Below are 18073 nucleotides of genomic sequence, written 5' to 3'. Positions count from 1 at the left end.
TGTTCATTGTGGTCATTGAACTTTTAACACGTGTTCGATTTAGTCCATAGACTGTATCAAAATGTTAAATGTTAAACATGAACGGGAAGAAGGGCCCCGGTCAGGATTCGAAGATCACATATCCAAGTGGATCGAACTGTGCTGGCTTTGGCGATTTCAAAGAATCACGGTCCGACAACTTTCACTAAGCGAAAACCAAGCATGTCTAAATGACATCGTTACTGAAAACTGGAAAGAAACACACGAATATGATCGAACAAACGAGGAAGAACACAAATTAAGAAGCTCGCAAGTCGATCAATACTTGTTCGACCCTGGGTAGAACCAATAGTTCAAGATCCTGAATCAAGATTTGGATTAGCGAAGCCCGTTAGAAATCTTTGGAACCGGTGATTCCTGTGCGAACCGGCCTTGAACCTACCAGGTAAGGCCGATTCGGTCTAGTTCCAAAGTTGAGCCGAAGCGAAGGCATACCCCTTATTGATACTTCTTTTGGCACTTTATGTAGATTTTTAAATATATAAAAGTAAATTAAAAAAATTTACCGTCCGTGAAAATATAAATATAAATTATTGTAAATAATTATAACATTTTTTATTGACTAAATTATTTCAAGCGATCACTTTTTAAAAAAAATTATTTTAAATCATTCATTTCTGCAAAACAAACGAAAAACTTATAATTTCGCTCTCACTCTTTTTTACGTGCTCGAACCAAGTTTGGTTGGAAAACTTATAATTTCGCTCTCACTCTTTTTTATGTGCTCGAACCAAGTTTGGTTGGTGGTGTCATAGTTCGTGTAACGGTGGTGACCGGTAGCACAAGGCTAATTAATGCACGTTTGGAATTTTCGACATAATGACTCCATTGACTTGCTAATAAGCATACGAGGAGGATTTTTGTGGGGTCTAATGTGTTGATGCAAACTATCCTTGCTCTGGTGCATGTTAATCTGAGGTAAACTTCGCTTAAAATCTTGACCATGTAGCTCAAAAACTTAATTTGGGTGGAAATTTAAAAGAAATTTTAAACTGTTGTGAGATAAATTTGGGGGTAATTTTCTGAACTTTGTAGCATTTTTCCTCCCCAATTTTCTTCGCCCCTTTGTTCCCAAACATAGCATAAGTTTCCCATGTGGTTTCCTTCTATAACTCTTGTTTTCGTTGGATTGAGATTGGACAAGATTAGAAAGGGGTGTGCTGTGAATCAACTACTTCATTTAAGATCTATATACCTGAAAAAAGCCAAAAAAAAAAAGAAAAAGAAAATCTGCAGCGCTTCTCTCTGATCTGTATGCTCCAGCAGTAAGCAGGAATGGGATGTGAAGGAGAAAATTAGTGAAAAGATACATGGCCACAAAAAAATTGAAGGGTGTGTAGTGATTCATCAGAAAGTGGCGACTCCGCTGTATCTGGTTCTTGTTCTGTCGGGCGAAAGGCCTTCTTCAACGTCAATGGCCTTTCTCTTGTTGTTATTGCTGGATTTCTGTTGCTGGTGTGGTTGAATCTGCTGCTGGGATTGATGGTGTTGACCCTGTTGGGTTTCGAGTTCATGTTGGCGCGGTGGTGGTTGCGATCGAATCTCACCATGTCCCTCTGATTCTTCTCGTGATTCCTGTTTCGGATTCTCGAGCTTCTTGGTTCTCATTATGTGGGGTCTGAGCTTATTCACATCCGATAATCTCACCGGCTTCAGGAGAAATTCCTCCGCCCCTTCTTCCAAGCATCTGCATCGTCCCAAATGAAACACACCCGTTAACAAAACACCATCCGTCCTCCCAAAAGTCCGGAACATTTGAGCACAAACATTGAGGAAGTTCTCTCTTTCCTACAGTAGTATATGCTGCTCTTACCTGGTGATCCTTGAAGGGACATTCTCGGATGACATAATGACCACCGGGATGTCTCTCAGAGATGAAGATTCCTGCGAAAGAACACAAGTCATATGAGATTTGCATACACCAGTTCTTTCCAGTACTCTCTAGGATTAAGTAAAAGAATGCACTTTCAATCTGCACCAAAAAAAAAAGAAAAGTAGAGGCTATCTATGAGTTAAGGAAAATTCAATTTTGAGGGGGACATTCGAATTCTGAAAGGAGAAAAAGGGGTTTGCCAAAGAGAAAAGGTTCTCGCGGATTAGACCTGATAGCCCTGTTCTGTCCTGCTTTTCTTTGTTTTCTTGGCTCGACAGATCTGTGATCAGTCAGCCTTTACTATTACTGGGAAAACAGGTAGGGAATATATTCTTGGAGATTACTATCATGGAAATTCCCAAGCAAGTGGGCAGGGAAAAAGGGGCCTCAAAGAGATAAAAATGGAACGACCCACGAACAGAAACATTCAGACACGTGCATGTTAGCCACTTTCTGGACTTTGTCAATTTATCGAAAGCAAATCAATCAATCTGGTAAGACACGCCTGGGGCCAAATTTTCCCGGAAAGGAAAACGATGCCTACAAGACGACCGAGAGAGAAGAGAAAAAGAAAAGAAAAAGCGCGAATGGGAAAGAAAGAATACGTGTGATCATGAAAAAGAGGGGAGAGGAGAGAATCCAGAGGGCGTACCTTGATTTTCTTGAGCAAGTCGAACCCGGTCATTCCGGGCATACAGTAGTCCGTGATGATGAGATTCACCTCCACTCCCTGTTAATCAGTTGATTGGACGTCAGAATGAGCCGCACGGCTGAACCCCCAGGAAATCGAAAAAATGGACAGGAAAAAGAAAACTCCCGAGTGAAAGAAAGGGAGAAAAAATGCCGAAACTGAAGCACGCATTACCTGATGATCGTTCGGCGAAACGGACGGGAGAGGATCGGAGCTGCTTCGGTCATCGTTTCCACGGGAACCCAGAAACTCCAGAGCTTTACTGCCAGAATCAACTGTAGTCACTGCAAATGGCAACAGGAAGAATTGAACAAAGTGAGAACAAAAGAGAACGAGATATGAAAACACCCGAAAAGGAAAAAAAACAAAGCAACAACCAGAAGAGCTAAGCCAACTTCTTGAAGAACCCATTCTTCGTTTCATCCGAGAAAGAACAAAGGGCAGAGAGGGGGAGAGAAGGGAGAGAGAGAGAGAGAGAGAGAGAGAGAGAGTGCCTTGGTAAGAGGAAATCTTGAGGAGCCTCTCGATGAGCTTCCTATCGACGAGGCTGTCGTCGACGGCCAAGACGTGGAACCGAGGCTCTGCGGCAGTGCCCATTTTGGCGGGGCCCCCCCCAGAGAAAACAGAGAAACTCCTCGCGAGGGTTCAGCGCCTCTTCTTCCTCCACTTCCGCCGCCGCTACGACAGGGGAGGAGGAGGAGGGCGACGAAGAAGAGAGCACGGGGTCGATATACGAGGAAGACCCAGTAGAATGCACATCCTACAGAGCAAGATCCGACCAGATTTCCTCATCCCCCAACACAACCTCTCTCCCGAGCCGATTCTTCCTTCCTTCCAGTTGCAGACGCAGAGGCAGAAAAGAATGTGAGATGCATAGAGAGACAGAGAGACAGAGAGAGGGTATTTGAGGCGTGCGAAGTGGGGGGTGGGGTTGAGTTTGTACGAGAGAGAGGAGGAGAGGAGATTACAGAGAGAGAAAGGGTGGGACAGAGAGAGATTGTGTTGGACGGAAGCGAAGGCAAAAGCCGAAAGAGCAGGGGGGGGGGGGGGGGGTGAGACAGAGAGAGAGAGAAGGAAGGGGGGGTTGGAAATGGGGCCCGCCAAAATCCTCCCGAGCAGATACAGATGACGTCACCGTCCCTCCGCCTCTGCTAGACCGCCGGCATGTGCGCGCGGGGCGGGGGAGCTTCAGCCTTGCCGCCATCGCCGTATCTTTTGAGAGCAGGTGGGGGAAGCGCGGTGGAAAAAAGCAGGGGAGGGAAGAAAGAGAAACGAAGGGACAAAAACGAGAAAAGAAAGAAAGAAAGAAAGAAGAGGAAGAAATCGATGCATTTGGCTTGATAAAATCCTTGATGGGCTGAAGTGTAACCAGCGCCGTTAGTTGTTTCTAAGTTTGAATCATCATGTTCAAGCATTTTTTATTTCACGTCGTGCATGGAAAATAAGTTTATGTATCCTCGATAATCAAATATGCGTGACTGAGTATAGTCACGCCAGATAGGGATCGATTTGGTGTTCGAAAGAGTATTGGATGCTCTCTATGTTATCTTAAGAGGAAAATCATCGTAAATCACGTGTAGCAAAGATGAAGAACCAGGAGAAATCATTGGTCTCGAGAGGCATCGTTCCTATATATGTAAACCAATCATTATTTGTAGAGAGTACTGTAAGTTTTCACTCACTTTCGAATCAATGAAATTTCACCCTCGATTGAGATGAACGGAACGGGACTTCTACGCTCCTAAAACACCTCCAAATGAGGAAATCAACATGTCCACGTCACACAAGTAATCGACTCGACAGGCCAAACCAGCACATCAAGTCTCACTCAGTAAGTGACGTCGGCAATTCCATCTGTTAACTCCATAAAGAAAAAAACCAAACGGAACAAAAACATAATCTTTAAGTATCTAAATGCAATTACTGGGGTTTGCCCCAGTAACTACATTTCATACTTAGGAAGGGAGAGGTAGAAAGTTCGATTTCCCACATTCTTAAGGGGGTTAGGGGCGGGGACGTGTAATCTCAGATGTGAGTTTCGACTCCCGCGCGTTATTTGAGGCAGGGCAAAAGTCTGACATTGAGTTGAGAGTTAGAGTAGGACAGATAAAAAAAAAATTGTACCTAACTGCACCCGAAATAAAGTTTACAAATTCAATCGAGCAATTTGAAGGAAAAAAACGTCAAGGGCATGCATGCTTTATTCCGATTTCAGCGAGACACAATCATAAAGGGTCTTGAAACATCCTCCGTCTCCATTGAAAAAAAGAAGAAACGGTAAAAGATTCTTTCCTTCGAATAAAGTCCACCGGAAAAATCTGTGAAATCAAAAGATAAGCTCATGGCTTTCAAGAGCCACACCGTGCCTATCTCGGGTTTCCACCGTCGGATCGAAAATCAAAAGATGTCCCATCCATCATCCCAGCTCAAAGAGCTTGAACGGTGAAAGATTATAAGAGCACGATGTCTAATGCGGCCACGGATTTTTACCCCGGAATCGAGGGCGGGGAGCACCACGAAACAGGTAATCCGGCGAGGGGGGGGGTCCTCATTAGGAAGGGAAGAAGATTCCCCGACAGGCTTTCGATACATGATGCATGGTCCAGCCTGTCCCGTATGATCCACGCTCCCAAAGATTAAAAAAGGCTGATCTCGCGGGGCCCACGCGCCTTCGTGGAGATCTTTGCTCATGCTCATGCTCACGCTCATGCTCGCCTCCACCACCACCCCGCTACCATGCTCCCTACGCCCTACGCGCGGCAGATCACCGCCCCCCGCCCTATCCATCGATCCTCGGATTTGGTCGCTGTTTTGTTGCCTCGTCCGTGAAAAAAGTAAGCAAACAAATCCCACCCATCCATCCATCCATCCATTTTTAAAATACAAAAAAATGTTGATCGTTTGATAAATTTTGCAATAGTTCTTGCGCGGGATAATGACACAAATAATTTCGGACTTTAGCCGAGCATGCGACGTCATTTGTGGAGTTTTTAAATTTATTCACTGTGATCCTATAATTCTAACCCAATGCGTGCAGCAACGAATTACAAGTTTGGGGATGGCATTATGCACCGTTTGATTTCATTTTCTTTTCTAGATCGGTGAGCCAAAGTTAAACATATCAAAATGGGTCATAAACTCATTTACTAACGTATATATTATAGTTATATTCGGTAAATGTGTTTAAACATAATATGGGTCATAAACCCATTTACTTAAACCCAACTCACTTTCATGATTCTCTTTTCACCCTCTCTTGATCTTGCTCTTGTTTACTCCGCGTGCTCACTTCAGTTTGGCTATGAATTTTCCTTTATTATGTTAGATATGGAAATATTTTAACAATATGGGTCAAGTCGAGTATATATCGGAGATAGATCAGGTTAAGTATGCATCGAATGGTGATGTCATCTCCACTTCTTGTTTTGCATTTGAGGGGAGAATCTACCATCCTCCAAAGATTGTGTATTGGTCTGCTCGCAAGAAGCCTTGTCAGTGTTTGCCATCGGAAATTTCATGATGGCTTGCTTTGACCCCATCAATGTCCGAAGGACATGTTTGGCCACTGGTGGACCTATTTCAGACATCATTATCGGCACGTTTTCAAGAACTCAAGGTGCACAACCCTAAAGATAATATTTAATATGATGAAAAGGATAAAAAAAAAAGGAGCGAAAGTTAAACGTGGAATGCCCACTCGTTCTTTCTTTCAACCTGAAATTCACTCGGGTTATTCAATCATTTGTTATTCTCTCGGTGACAGCTTTGGATACCGCGCAAACTCGAGTGTCCTAATCTCGAAGGAAACCTTATCAGATTTGATTTATCCAAATAACAAGGGTTAACATGAAAAACGCCAAATTTGGCATATGCGTGTCACATTAATCCCAAACTGGTATAATCATGCCACATTCACCCACAAAAAATTTCAGATTTACTACAATTTGGGATAAATGTGGCACGGATGTATCGATTTGGGGTAAATGTGGCATGGATGCATGGTTTTGGGATTTTTATTACACAAAAATTAGTTTTGGATAAATGTGATGCGAGTATACCAATTCGGAGTTTTTGTGATACAAAAATTAGTTTCGGGTAGATGTAGCGCGAGCGTACCAGTTTGAGATTTTTTGTAGTATTAACCCAAATTACAATGGTCAAAGATTGTGATTTATATTACCAAACTCACCTGATTTAATTATTTATGACTTTATCTTTTTCGAATGAAAATTTTCACATTTAATAACGCAAAATTAGTTCGACCTCTTGGTAGAGCGTGGTGGGTTTTGTGTAAGCTCATAATTAAGTTAAATGATGGGTCGAAGCTGAATTATCTCTATCTTTTCTACTTTGGATGTTTAATCGTAGCATGATCATGTCATTATGTGACATGAACGTGTACATATTTCCGTAATTCAGTTGTGTTTTGGTGTTGAATATTCAACGCGTCGGCACCTTAATCGCTACAAATTTTTCGATCAATGAAAATTTTTATTTTCCAAAAAAAGACCAAGTAATACATACATGATATCTTGAATCATGTGGATCCGACGGATTTCAAAGTGGTGTCGTGATCCTTTAGGACTTGGAATCGGTACGAACAGTAGAGGTTCCGGGATAGAGTAATACCCTACCCACCCGGGAACCTTGCGCACCGATAACAACTATTCACCTGTGCCCGGACCACATCTAGAGCTTTTTTCAAGCGACACTATGTTTAGGCACCCGATAAATATAGAAAAAAAGACAAAGACAAAGGTAACAAATTTTGACCACCCATTCCTTTGATGCCGCCAAAAGTAAGAAAAAAACAAAATAGCGACCAAAAAAAAAAGGTAAGAAAAAAAAGGAGGAGGAAACAGACGTTTGGACAAAGAGCCAAAACAATAAACGATGTTTGGACCAACCTCGATAGAGATTGGAGGGTCGCCTTTTAACTACATATGATATTTATTTCCAGCATCAAGATAAAATCGTGCATCAACTTTTTCTTTTCTCGAGAAAATTATGCAACACCTTGCCTGTAGCTTGGATCATCATATTTACTGTCCTCGAAAGCCCCAACCCAAAAGTTTAAATTAATACAACGCATGTCCTACAAAACAAATTAAGACAGAACATGACTCCGATATCATATTAGCAAGTCCAATTTGTTATAAAAAAAGATCATACGTGTATAAAGAGTATATAAATTCCATAGACAAGTGATGCGAAATATTTTATTGATTTATATCCCAGTTCATTTCCAACTTCAATTCCTGTTGGCTTATTTGTTCTCACAATGCGACTCGTTGCATCTTTTGGGTTTTTTTATTTGAGGATTTAAGTTTAATCTAGCTTAGAACCAGCACCATCCGAGATTAACCCATTCACCTAATTACAAATATTGAACAAATTATATATCTTAGTTATATCTTAGTCCGAAACGATAATTTATTATTATTGCTTAATAATAGTGGATGACCTTTATGTTAGTCATGTAATGTACGTAAAAGTCACAATAGTATCTGATTTAATTTGTTAATTTCATTGCTTGACTTTCAGATCGATAGTCAATTGTCCTAATGTCAACGACAGTGACGATTTCAAAGTTCAACACGTGAATCAAGTCGCGGACCTAAATGTCCATATTTTCCTGCGATGTGTCAATGGCTCAATCGGGTGCGTGGTCAAATCAACTACAAGTTGTTTAAATTAAACATATTATTAGAATCTAATTAATCAAGGTATGACATATATCCGTGAACTTTTTTTCTTGACCCAAATTTTTTTTTTTGGGGAAATTGACACGTCATTTTCATGGTGAGGTAAATGGATACGAGCCTGACAAGCATATGAAACGTCGAGATCAAAGTTCGATGATCTTGAGAATAGCATGTGATAGGAAAATACCCAAAAAAAAAATCATAAATTTATTACATCTATACCAATTCAATGTCAAATCTTTTAATTGTATCAATTTTTTTTAGTACAACCGTACCAATTAAGCCCTAAACATTTTCACATCTTGTCAATTAAGTCTACCAGATCAATACTTAGCAGAAAATTATTGACGCGAATGTCGATAGTGTCACGTACGACAGCCGACGCTAATGTAGACAATTTTTGTAATTTTTGTTCTTTCTTCCCTTTTTTGTACCAAGTCTAGCGAGGACCGATAGACCCTTGCCGTCCACTAGGCGAGGGTTTCGCTGCCCTCGTCAGGTCTGGGCACTCGCTCGTAATTGGCGAGGGCTTCACAGCCAGCAAGGGTTGGTTAGCGATACTCGCCAAGCTTGGAAGATAAAAAAGGAAAAGAAAGAAAGAAAAAGAAAAGAAAAAAGAAAAAAATATATTATAAAAATTGTCCATATTAGCGATTTCCGCCTAAAATTGGCCGAATGAATTCAATTGACAATTTTTTTTCAAAGAATAGGTTAACGGTTCAATTGTTACATTTAAAAGGTTTTGGACTGAATTGGCACAAGTGTAATAGATTTAAAACTTTTATGATAATTTCTATCAATGATTTACGCGCAACGACATTACTTAATTAGGAATTTTGCAATATAATCTACGACTTATTTATTGGAAATTTAACTCCTTCTGAGCCGAAAAATTCTTTCCCGCCACCATTGCCACAGCTAAAAGGTTATTTTTAGCCTCGAACATACTTGGAAAATACTTCCCATAATTTCAAACGAGCTAAAAAAGATTCGGTAGAAGGATAAGAACATAAAATGCCGAAATACAAGGGGGGGAAAATCACTAGGAACATACATACTCTAAATTGTTAGGTGGAAGTAAGTAGAAGGATAAGCAATGAGGCGTTGACCATGTTATGATATTGAAAGATATTTCTTAAGTATAACGAAGTAACCCGTGGAGAACCAATGCCTAAGCCACTAAACTATTTTTTCGAGTCAATAGAAGAATTATCTTTTTTGTATATTATTATTCCTTTTGACTTGCCCACACATACAATCATGCGCAAAATCAAAAAACCAAAAAATTGATTTTTTTCCACAAAATAAGAATAAGATAAGCCTATCTTAAATGTTCAAAACAACAGGTACAACCGATCCGAGAAGGAACTCAGGTGCTTAAAAAGGCTAAATGGGAGACAGGGGAAGAAACTCCCCGGTATGGTGGAGGGATCTCCCGTAAGTCCTTTCCGTGTTCCATCTCTCCCGAGAAGATAAAGATAGGGAGGGAACTTAGGGATTCCTTGAATGGAAAAGGTAGAGTCCATGTCAGCTTCGGCTGGCTACCGCCGAATAGGCATGTTGAGTAGCCTTCAGTGCCTAGAGTGACAAGAAGGGAGCTTCGGCTCTTGCTAGGTCGGCCTGTGCTTCGCAGAATGCTTGGAAATTGGCTTGCCGGCTCAGTACCCCTAGTTACTAAATCGTTAGGTGGAAGTAGAAGGATAAGCAAGGAGGCTTTGACCTTGTTATGATATTGAAGAAATTTCACAAGCATAACGATGTTATCCGTGGAGAACCAATGCTTAAGCAACTAAAATATTTTTCAGGTCAACAGAAGAATTATCTTTTTCGTATATCATTACTCCTTCGACTTGCCCACAGATACCATCTTGCCCAAAATCAAAAACCCAAAAATTGATTTTTCTTTATTTTTTTCATTTTGCTGTTGTTGAACAAAATAAGAACAGAAGAAGCCTATCTTGAATGCTCACAAGAGCAGGTGCAACCGATCCCAGAAGGAGCTCAGGATAGTCTTGTAAAGTCATTAGGACCATCAGCGGGTGGCTGAATACGCTTAACCGCCCGCCATTCCGCCATTATTTTAGCCTTTTAGGGAGATACGCTGCTTGTCTAGTGAGATCTGGTTTTGATGCTGTGCATTATTAAGCCAGCGGATCACCTTTGTCTCTGCCCTCTCTGCTGATCACTTCTTATTAGTACAGTTTTTTTATTTATTTGAGGGGCTATGGAGTTAGCTGGTGCGTGTGATGAATCATGGAACAATCATTTCGGACGAAACCCTAGTCACAGGATCTTATTAAAATATGGGATTACATTCAAGCTGGAGCTCCCATGGCGATCTCGAAATCACCTGGCAAAAAAGATACCGATGTTTGCTCGTCTTTCTGAGGATTGTTCTGATGATTGGTGTATGTCTTAAGGGCTTCACTGGCGGACCTGGGGGAGGCTAGAATTTGGGGGCTTTGTAGAGTTCTTGAAAAATTCATTTTTTCGCAAGGAAATTCTAAGGGCATTTGTTGTATTTTTTTCCTGACCCCTCGATTTAAACTCGTTCTCCCGATCTAGATCTAAGAGGTTCACTTAATTTGGTACAAGAAATCCGGTTCAAGTCCCTCCTAATTAGGGGTGAGCAGTTCCAGGTTTCGTACAGATTCCACTTGGAATCTAAAACCTACCCATGGAAACATGTTTATCATTTTTTGGAACCTGGAACTTACTATACAAATCTTGGACAGGTTGTAGGGTCGGTTTCAAGGTATACCTATATTCCATCTATATTATTAATTGAACAATTACAGTGAATCGTCACCTTTAATGACCACCACTTACTGCTAGGATCCACTGACCACAACTTATATTTATAGACACAAAGAATATGAAACTCCAACAAAGGTCATAAAATGAAAGCTCATGCTAGTGGTTTAAGATTATACATTCATCATCTAATACCATGGAATATCGCAGAATCAAGTAAAGGCATAGACAAAGAAAAAATATAAAAAACTTGCTTAAGGCTATAAGTTCTACCTACCTAGAACTTGAAATCTACCCGTCGAAATAGGTTCCTCAATTTTAGAACTTGAAAATTACTCTGTATACCTTGGAACCTAAAACCTACATGTTTCCACCGGTTATGTTCTCAGGTTCCAAGTTCTACCCTGGAACCATGCTCACCTCTACTCCTAATCACTCCATTAAAAGAAAAAAAGTTTGGAATTAGGATGGAAAAATACCACAAGTTGTTCTTATTAAGTTATTCGAAAAGCAAAATGGTGGTGGATGGATAAACTTGCACTTTCGACAGGTGACCACCAAATGGAAAGATGCGCTTTTTTGGCGGCAGAAAAGGAAAAGTGGCTTTGTACAACCCAAAAGTAGGGATAATAATAACAAATGCAAGAGCCCCAATCCAACTTGCCATTGTTGGAAACTTTCTGGAGCCACTAATGCTATTTTCTTGGGCCAACCAAGCCAGACTTACTATTACTGGCAAGGAAAAAAGGCCCCCAAAAAAGTGCACTTCGTGGGATTAGAGAAAGGTGATCCATTCAAAGGAATTAATTAATCGGCAGTACCAATTGATTGACGATTTCACTTTAGTGGAGTGGCAATAATTATTTGCCTTAGGATCGAGCCAATAATTAATCTTTGCACGTACACTTGTTAAATACACTTTATTTGGAATAAATTCGATTTTTGATACATCGACGGTGCATGAAGCAACAACGATCGGTGCATTGAAAAGTATAAAGTTTCCTTGATTGGTTGCTTAACAAATATCCCGGAGTACTCATTGACATAATCCATTTTAGTGTTATGGTAGGAAACGAGTAGACTCCCAGAGTTGGCACGGTTGATTGGGGCGTAAGGAGATTTTTTAGCTCGAGAATTGAAAATTCAATTATTTGTGTACCAACTGCTTTGAGTCCGGGCCATCCGCACAGACCAAATGCCTATACTTAATTGGTTCATGGGATCTGTAGGGTGTTTCATAGGTGTCCAGATTACCGGGCTTATGCGCTCATGCCCCTAGATAGAAGAAAAGAAAAGAAAAGTATCGTATACAAACTCGTGGCATAGTGATGTGATGAGCATTGGTAATTGAAATGCATGAATCGACCATATGCTTTTATTTTCTTAGGATCCAAAAAGTGTGATTGTATGTTTGTGGCGTGTGATTGGCTTTGCTTCACAGATTAGATGAGGCACTAACTTCTCACGATACTAGGTAAGAAAAGGGAGGTGAAAACTACATAGGAAAGGCAGCTGTTAGGCACGGTTAAATTAAATTACAGCGACTAAGCTAGGTTTAGAATGTTAATCACATGAAGAACATAATGTGTTTTTTTATTTATTTGCAATACATAGGGTAGTAGCAAATGGGGTTTATTTGTTCCCTCTCGTTATTACATTAGAGTTTGGTTAGCGAAATTTGTGCGACAAGACAATGCACCGATCCTTCTATTGTTCAATTTTCACTATACTTGGCTCTAGAATGAAATGTACCGAGGGTACAATTGTTTCGTGGAAAATTTATAGTTAGAAAATACTCTCCCCATCTTTCTATGCTTAGATCACCTAGGAATTTTGTACAGTTGATGAAAAGCCTATACGTAAATTTGAGAAAATGACTTTCCCTCTAAAAATCAGATCAAAAATAATTTTCCGAAAATACCGCCGGACCCTAGGGCTCGGGCCTAATTCCCCAAGGTCGAGCTCATACGGACCCTCAAGATTAGGTTCAGGACCCTAGTGGTTGAGCCTGAGTATTCGGCCCTCGTGCCCGATTCGCCAGTTTCCCACGCTCCGGTCCTTCGAAGCCTGTCCCTGGTCCCCCAAGACCGGGGATGAACCCCGAAACAATTGACCAGGTCACCGACGGATGGCCGGGTAAATAATACACAAAATCGCGGTCAGTTCCCGGGCTCCGGTCCCTTATGTCCGACGATACAATCCTGAAGCGATCTACCAGTATTGTTTCCAATAAATCTCTTATTCCCAGAAAGATTTGGTTGTTCAGAAGCAAGGGGACATCTTTTTCTGCTGTTGAGTTTCCGAGTCACGATTCTCGCCGGGCATTGTGGGTTGAAAGTCCACCGCCATTTAAAAATAAAAAGGGAAATTTGACAAATATGGATGTGGACAAATATGAGACTAATAAGAATTTTGATTTGGAGTGCATTTGAAGCTGTCTTCTCCCTATAATTCCACAGATTATAATAATCACTAAATCGCTAAAATTTCACTATTGTTATATTGCTGTAATTCCTTGTCGAGATCGAAGATCCCGATCTCTAACTTGAGATGGTACGGGAGAGTCGAATGGTGAAACGAATGTTTTCAGGATAAGACTCGAGCTTCCGATCTTGTGTGTACTGAGTAATTATCCGAGCATACAGATTCACACTCTCCGCATTGAGAGGATGCATGAATGGCATGATTCGCGAATCGAGCGTCTCGCTTGATCGAGCTCACTAGAGGAAAAAAACGAATGTCCTAATCTCGATCGAACGATCAAGATGAGATTGAACTGAATGTAAATCAGGAATGTAAAGAGACATTGGCTTATCGTGGGCTTTTGATACGGGCTTCGTAAGTGGGCCTCTAGCGACCATGGGCTTGGCTGGTGGGCCAGGTTTTTTGGGCTCAATGTGACTTCTGATGGGCCCATAAATGCATCCGAAGACAAGAACAAAGGAAGCAAAGGTAGTAGCATCGCTGATGCATCTCCACTAGACAGAGATAAAGGTTATATCCCGAGTTAATTTTTCGAATGCCGGACTGAATTTATAAAAGTTGATCCTGTCTAGGGCGGGCAATATTTATGTCCGGATTAGGAGATTCGCGATGAATTATTTTCTTATTGCCCCGGCTCCCGAGCGATTGCGCCGAGTTTGCACCCGAACACGAGAGACCTCGCATCTTATGAGGTGCAAAAATTACGGTTGCTCTTTTAAGGGGATTTAGAGATTTTGCGTTCCACCATGCCATCTTATTTACATGCATTCGATTTCTAACTCATGAAGTTTGTTTGATGGATTTTGGCCAACTCCCATCCATTTGGTTGATGAAGCTTTTTGTGATCCTCCTCCTCAAACATCATCCCCGCATTTTACGTGCTAAGTTTTCACGTACAGACTCCACCTACACAACTGTAATAAAATGATCGTGTTTTCCACCCTCTCTTACCTGAGAAAATCTTCTCCAACACCTTTTATTGATGAGCTACAAAACAGGGATATTGGTCCAATTTTAATTTTAGTTAGGTTTAAAATTGCAGCGTCATCTTCTAAACCATCTAAAAAATAAGGTTGACAAATGTTTCCGGAGCACTATTAAACATACTAAATGACGCTTGATTCACTTTTCAAATCGAATGAATTTTCTCAACAAATTTTGATCAATGAATTATATTAACAATGGAAGTTAGGTGATCGTTCGACGATCCATAAATTATTCGATAATGGAAGTTAGGTAAATCGGATGCAATCTAGCAGCACCAGTCCTTCCTTCCTTCCTTTCTGGGAAGAAGACCCGTCTGTTTGACTGTACTTCCGTTTTGACTCGCTTCACTTCCTTCCCCCAGCCTCTCACTTGCAGCGACAGCAGCACTGTTCTCGATCACCGCCATGGCTTCGAAGCTCGGAGCAGCCGCCACGGCGCTAGCAATCGCGGCCGTCGTCCTGGGTCTGAACCCGCCGACGACCCATCACCTCCTCCATCCGCCTCCCGTCCCGGGAGCCCAAGACCGCCTCCACGCTTCCAGGGTGGTGCCGGTCACCGGGGCTTTCGGGCCCGAGAGCCTCGCCTTCGACCCGAGCGGCGGGGGCCCGTACACCGGCGTCGCCGACGGCCGGGTCCTGAAGTGGGAGGGGGACGAGCGCGGGTGGGTCGACTTCGCTTTCACTTCCTCTCAGAGGTACGACGTTGAGCCGCTGGTCTGCTCGTGCTCGACTTGGTTTTTCTTTCGCCTTATTTTCTATAATGAAATAGTGATTTTTGCTCTTCATTGTTGACATGTTCGATCGTCCTGGTTTACTTCCGTTGCTGGCGTGCAGTATGTTGGCGTTATCTTGATTCACCAAATTTCATATATTTGAGTAACATAACATAGCAGAGAACATGACCAATTTGTACAAATGCAGTCGGCCACGCCGCTTAGTATACTAATTTGTGGAGCAATCTTAGTATATGCTAAGCATCACTTGCTGCTGTTGGCGAGAAATGTGAGATAAATTTAGGGCAATATCCATGTTAGTTACTCGTTCTTTGTTTTTTTTTTGTTATTTGAGGTGAGATTCTATGCCGTATCGCAAATGCTTAATCAGACTGAGCGGAAAAGACCGGACTCTTGATTGTGCGCATAAATGTCGTCCAAAGCCTGGTTGACGATTTTGTGGTTTGTTTACTGCAAATGCGAAAACTAGATTAATCACATTTTGCAAATCATGCGTCACTTATGGTGAACTCTAAAAGAAAGTATGCAGATTTCTGTCATTTTTGCGTGGTAAGTGATTCAGTCCATCACATCAAATTAACCCCGTGTGTGCTTTTCAGCTTTGGTGTGTATCTCTTTCAATCCAAGTAACAAATGCAGCTAATAAGGCATTTGTTGGATTGGACTGATGACCTTTTTCTAGTTTGAATAGAGTTTTTGATCAAGTTGCTATCAGATTAGTCTCTCCGGAGAGATTGATCGTTTTGGAATGATGGAGAAGATTAGCATGGCCCTCACAAGGATGATGCGTAAATGGGCCAACCAGATTAGCCATCATCGAAATCTGACTTGTTGAGTACTTGTTCCTTTTGGGTTTCATGGTAACTCGCATTGAATTTGAGAGCCCCAACATTGGAAGTTCTGTTGCTGCTGCTAACTGTCTCTAGAAAGTTTCATTTTCATTCACTTTGGTAAAAATTTATAACATAGGGACAGAGCACATGAGTGCTAACATTCCGAATTCGAGAAGTTGTCGGGGCTACAGAACAAAAACCAATTTCAGTGTCAGCACTCGTTCATTAAATTTCCTGTAATATTGTGCTTCCTTTTGCTTATTTTGCCCGCAATGTCACCAACTTGGCCTTGTGCTACTAGGGATGAATGCATTCGCCCATTTGCACCGGAGTTGGAGCATGTTTGTGGGAGGCCTCTAGGACTCCGGTTTGATAAGAAAACTGGAGATCTCTATATTGCGGATGCATACTTCGGGCTTATGGTGGTGGGTCCAGATGGTGGTTTGGCCACTCTAGTGGCTAATGAAGCTGAAGGCGAACCCTTACGGTTCACCAATGATATGGATATCGATGAGAGTGAAGACGTGATTTACTTCACAGACTCGAGCACAACTTTCCACAGAAGGTAAGTAAGACACAGACAGCATCAATACTAAGAGAAAGATGTCTGGATATTGATGGGTCTTGTATTCATAATAATGTGGGATAGCTCTACATGATAACTATCTTTATTGATCTTCACATGGTTAGGACGTGGTAACGAGGTAACCAATTGTTATATGGAAGTTATTCATATCAGTGTCTCCAGTTAACTGATTTTGTGTAGTCACAGACTCACACCTCCACTGCAGCACCCGACTTCTTTTTCTTATAATGACTGAGCAAACAATACTGTAATTAGTTCTCGGTGATGTCTATTGATGCCTACAAGAAGCTGCTATTGCTGATAATTTGTGTTTCCAGGCAATTCATGAATTCATGTCTAAGTGGAGACAAATCTGGCCGGTTGATGAAATATGATAAGTCGAGCAAGGAACTAAAAGTCCTTTTGCAAGGAATTGCTTTTGCCAATGGAGTAGCGTTGAGCGAAGAGGGTTTGTTTCTGCTGGTGGCGGAAACTGCTACTTGCCGAATCTTGAGGCTTTGGCTTAAGGGCCCTAATGCAGGAAAGTTTGACGTCTTTGCTGAGTTGCCCGGTTACCCAGACAATGTCAGGAGGAACTCCAGAGGCGAGTTCTGGGTCGGCTTGCATGCCAAGAAAGGACCGATCGGGAGGTTCCTTCTTTCCAATCCTCTCATTGGGAATTTCGCTCTAAGGCTGCCGATCAGCTTCCAACAGCTGCACTCGTTGTTTGTGGGAGGGAAAGCTGATGCCATCGCTGTCAAGCTGGGCAAGGAGGGAGAAATTCTGGAAGTAGTGGAGGACACGGAGGGGAAGACCTTGCAGTTCATCAGTGAAGTTGAAGAGAGGGATAATAAGTTGTGGATCGGGTCGGTGATGAGGCCTTATATCGGCATTTATGATTTGAATTGAGCTACGTATTCTCTTGAGTTGTGAAATTGATGGGTGTCATGATCTCATCCATCTGAAGCTGTCTTCCGTGCGCATAATCTGATTGTACTGCATTTCGTTGTCGATTCAGCCGAGAAACAGAGAGGGATTCGTTTGTTTCTCCTTCTCTATTGATTTACCCTTGTCGAAGTCGGTTTGTCGCATTGTCTGTAATAGTTTAATAAATCGAGCTCCTAGTTAAATTTGCAATGGTTGTACTGAAGAACGTGGAATCGATTCTTAGGGAGGCTACTCAATGAATCGTTCACGTAGGTCGGCATCCATAGCCAGCTTAGTGATCTTTAGCCTCCCCCAGGTCTGCCAATGAAGACTTTTGAGACATCATCAAAGCAATGGGTAGCTCATAAGTAGCTGGCTATGGATGCCGACCTACGTGAACGATTCATTGAGTAGATTCGCCCTATAAAACGCACAGCAACTTCTGTGAGTGGGTTGGTTTGGTGGGCCTCACACATCAAGCC

The 18073-nt window shown here is 41.7% G+C and overlaps 2 protein-coding genes across 2 annotated transcripts; one reads left to right on the top strand and one right to left on the bottom strand.

Annotated features, from left to right (window-relative positions):
• Window positions 1–1278: 1278 nt before the first annotated feature.
• On the bottom strand, window positions 1279–3229 carry LOC115674657 (two-component response regulator ORR3). The gene is made up of 5 exons (XM_030597120.2): window positions 3098–3229; window positions 2778–2887; window positions 2565–2642; window positions 1853–1923; window positions 1279–1726 (listed from the first exon to the last, which is right to left on the bottom strand). The coding sequence occupies exons 1-5, from the start codon at window positions 3198–3200 to the stop codon at window positions 1387–1389; spliced, it is 702 nt and encodes a 233-aa protein (XP_030452980.1). The 5' UTR covers window positions 3201–3229; the 3' UTR covers window positions 1279–1386.
• Window positions 3230–14773: 11544 nt separating this feature from the next.
• Window positions 14774–17801, top strand: LOC130134972 (protein STRICTOSIDINE SYNTHASE-LIKE 10-like). Its single transcript, XM_056303079.1, has 3 exons — window positions 14774–15227; window positions 16401–16664; window positions 17003–17801. The coding sequence occupies exons 1-3, from the start codon at window positions 14938–14940 to the stop codon at window positions 17571–17573; spliced, it is 1125 nt and encodes a 374-aa protein (XP_056159054.1). The 5' UTR covers window positions 14774–14937; the 3' UTR covers window positions 17574–17801.
• Window positions 17802–18073: the final 272 nt, after the last annotated feature.

This window comes from Syzygium oleosum, unplaced genomic scaffold (assembly GCF_021117445.2).
Source record: "Syzygium oleosum isolate NSW1041296 unplaced genomic scaffold, Sole_v2.1 Sole_v2.25, whole genome shotgun sequence".
Taxonomy (NCBI): Eukaryota; Viridiplantae; Streptophyta; class Magnoliopsida; order Myrtales; family Myrtaceae; genus Syzygium; species Syzygium oleosum.
The sequence above is the reverse complement of the archived record's forward strand: the minus strand, read 5'-3'. Positions and strand labels throughout refer to the sequence as shown.

Coding starts and splice junctions, on each gene's coding strand:
- LOC130134972 (XM_056303079.1), top strand. CDS start 14,938: ATGGCTTCGAAGCTCGGAGCAGCCGCCACGGCGCTAGCAATCGCGGCC. Junction 15,228..16,400: donor GCTTTCACTTCCTCTCAGAG/GTACGACGTTGA, acceptor TTGTGCTACTAG/GGATGAATGCATTCGCCCAT. Junction 16,665..17,002: donor AGCACAACTTTCCACAGAAG/GTAAGTAAGACA, acceptor TTGTGTTTCCAG/GCAATTCATGAATTCATGTC.
- LOC115674657 (XM_030597120.2), bottom strand. CDS start 3,200: ATGGGCACTGCCGCAGAGCCTCGGTTCCACGTCTTGGCCGTCGACGAC. Junction 2,643..2,777: donor TTTCGCCGAACGATCATCAG/GTAATGCGTGCT, acceptor ACTGATTAACAG/GGAGTGGAGGTGAATCTCAT. Junction 1,727..1,852: donor GTCCCTTCAAGGATCACCAG/GTAAGAGCAGCA, acceptor GGGACGATGCAG/ATGCTTGGAAGAAGGGGCGG.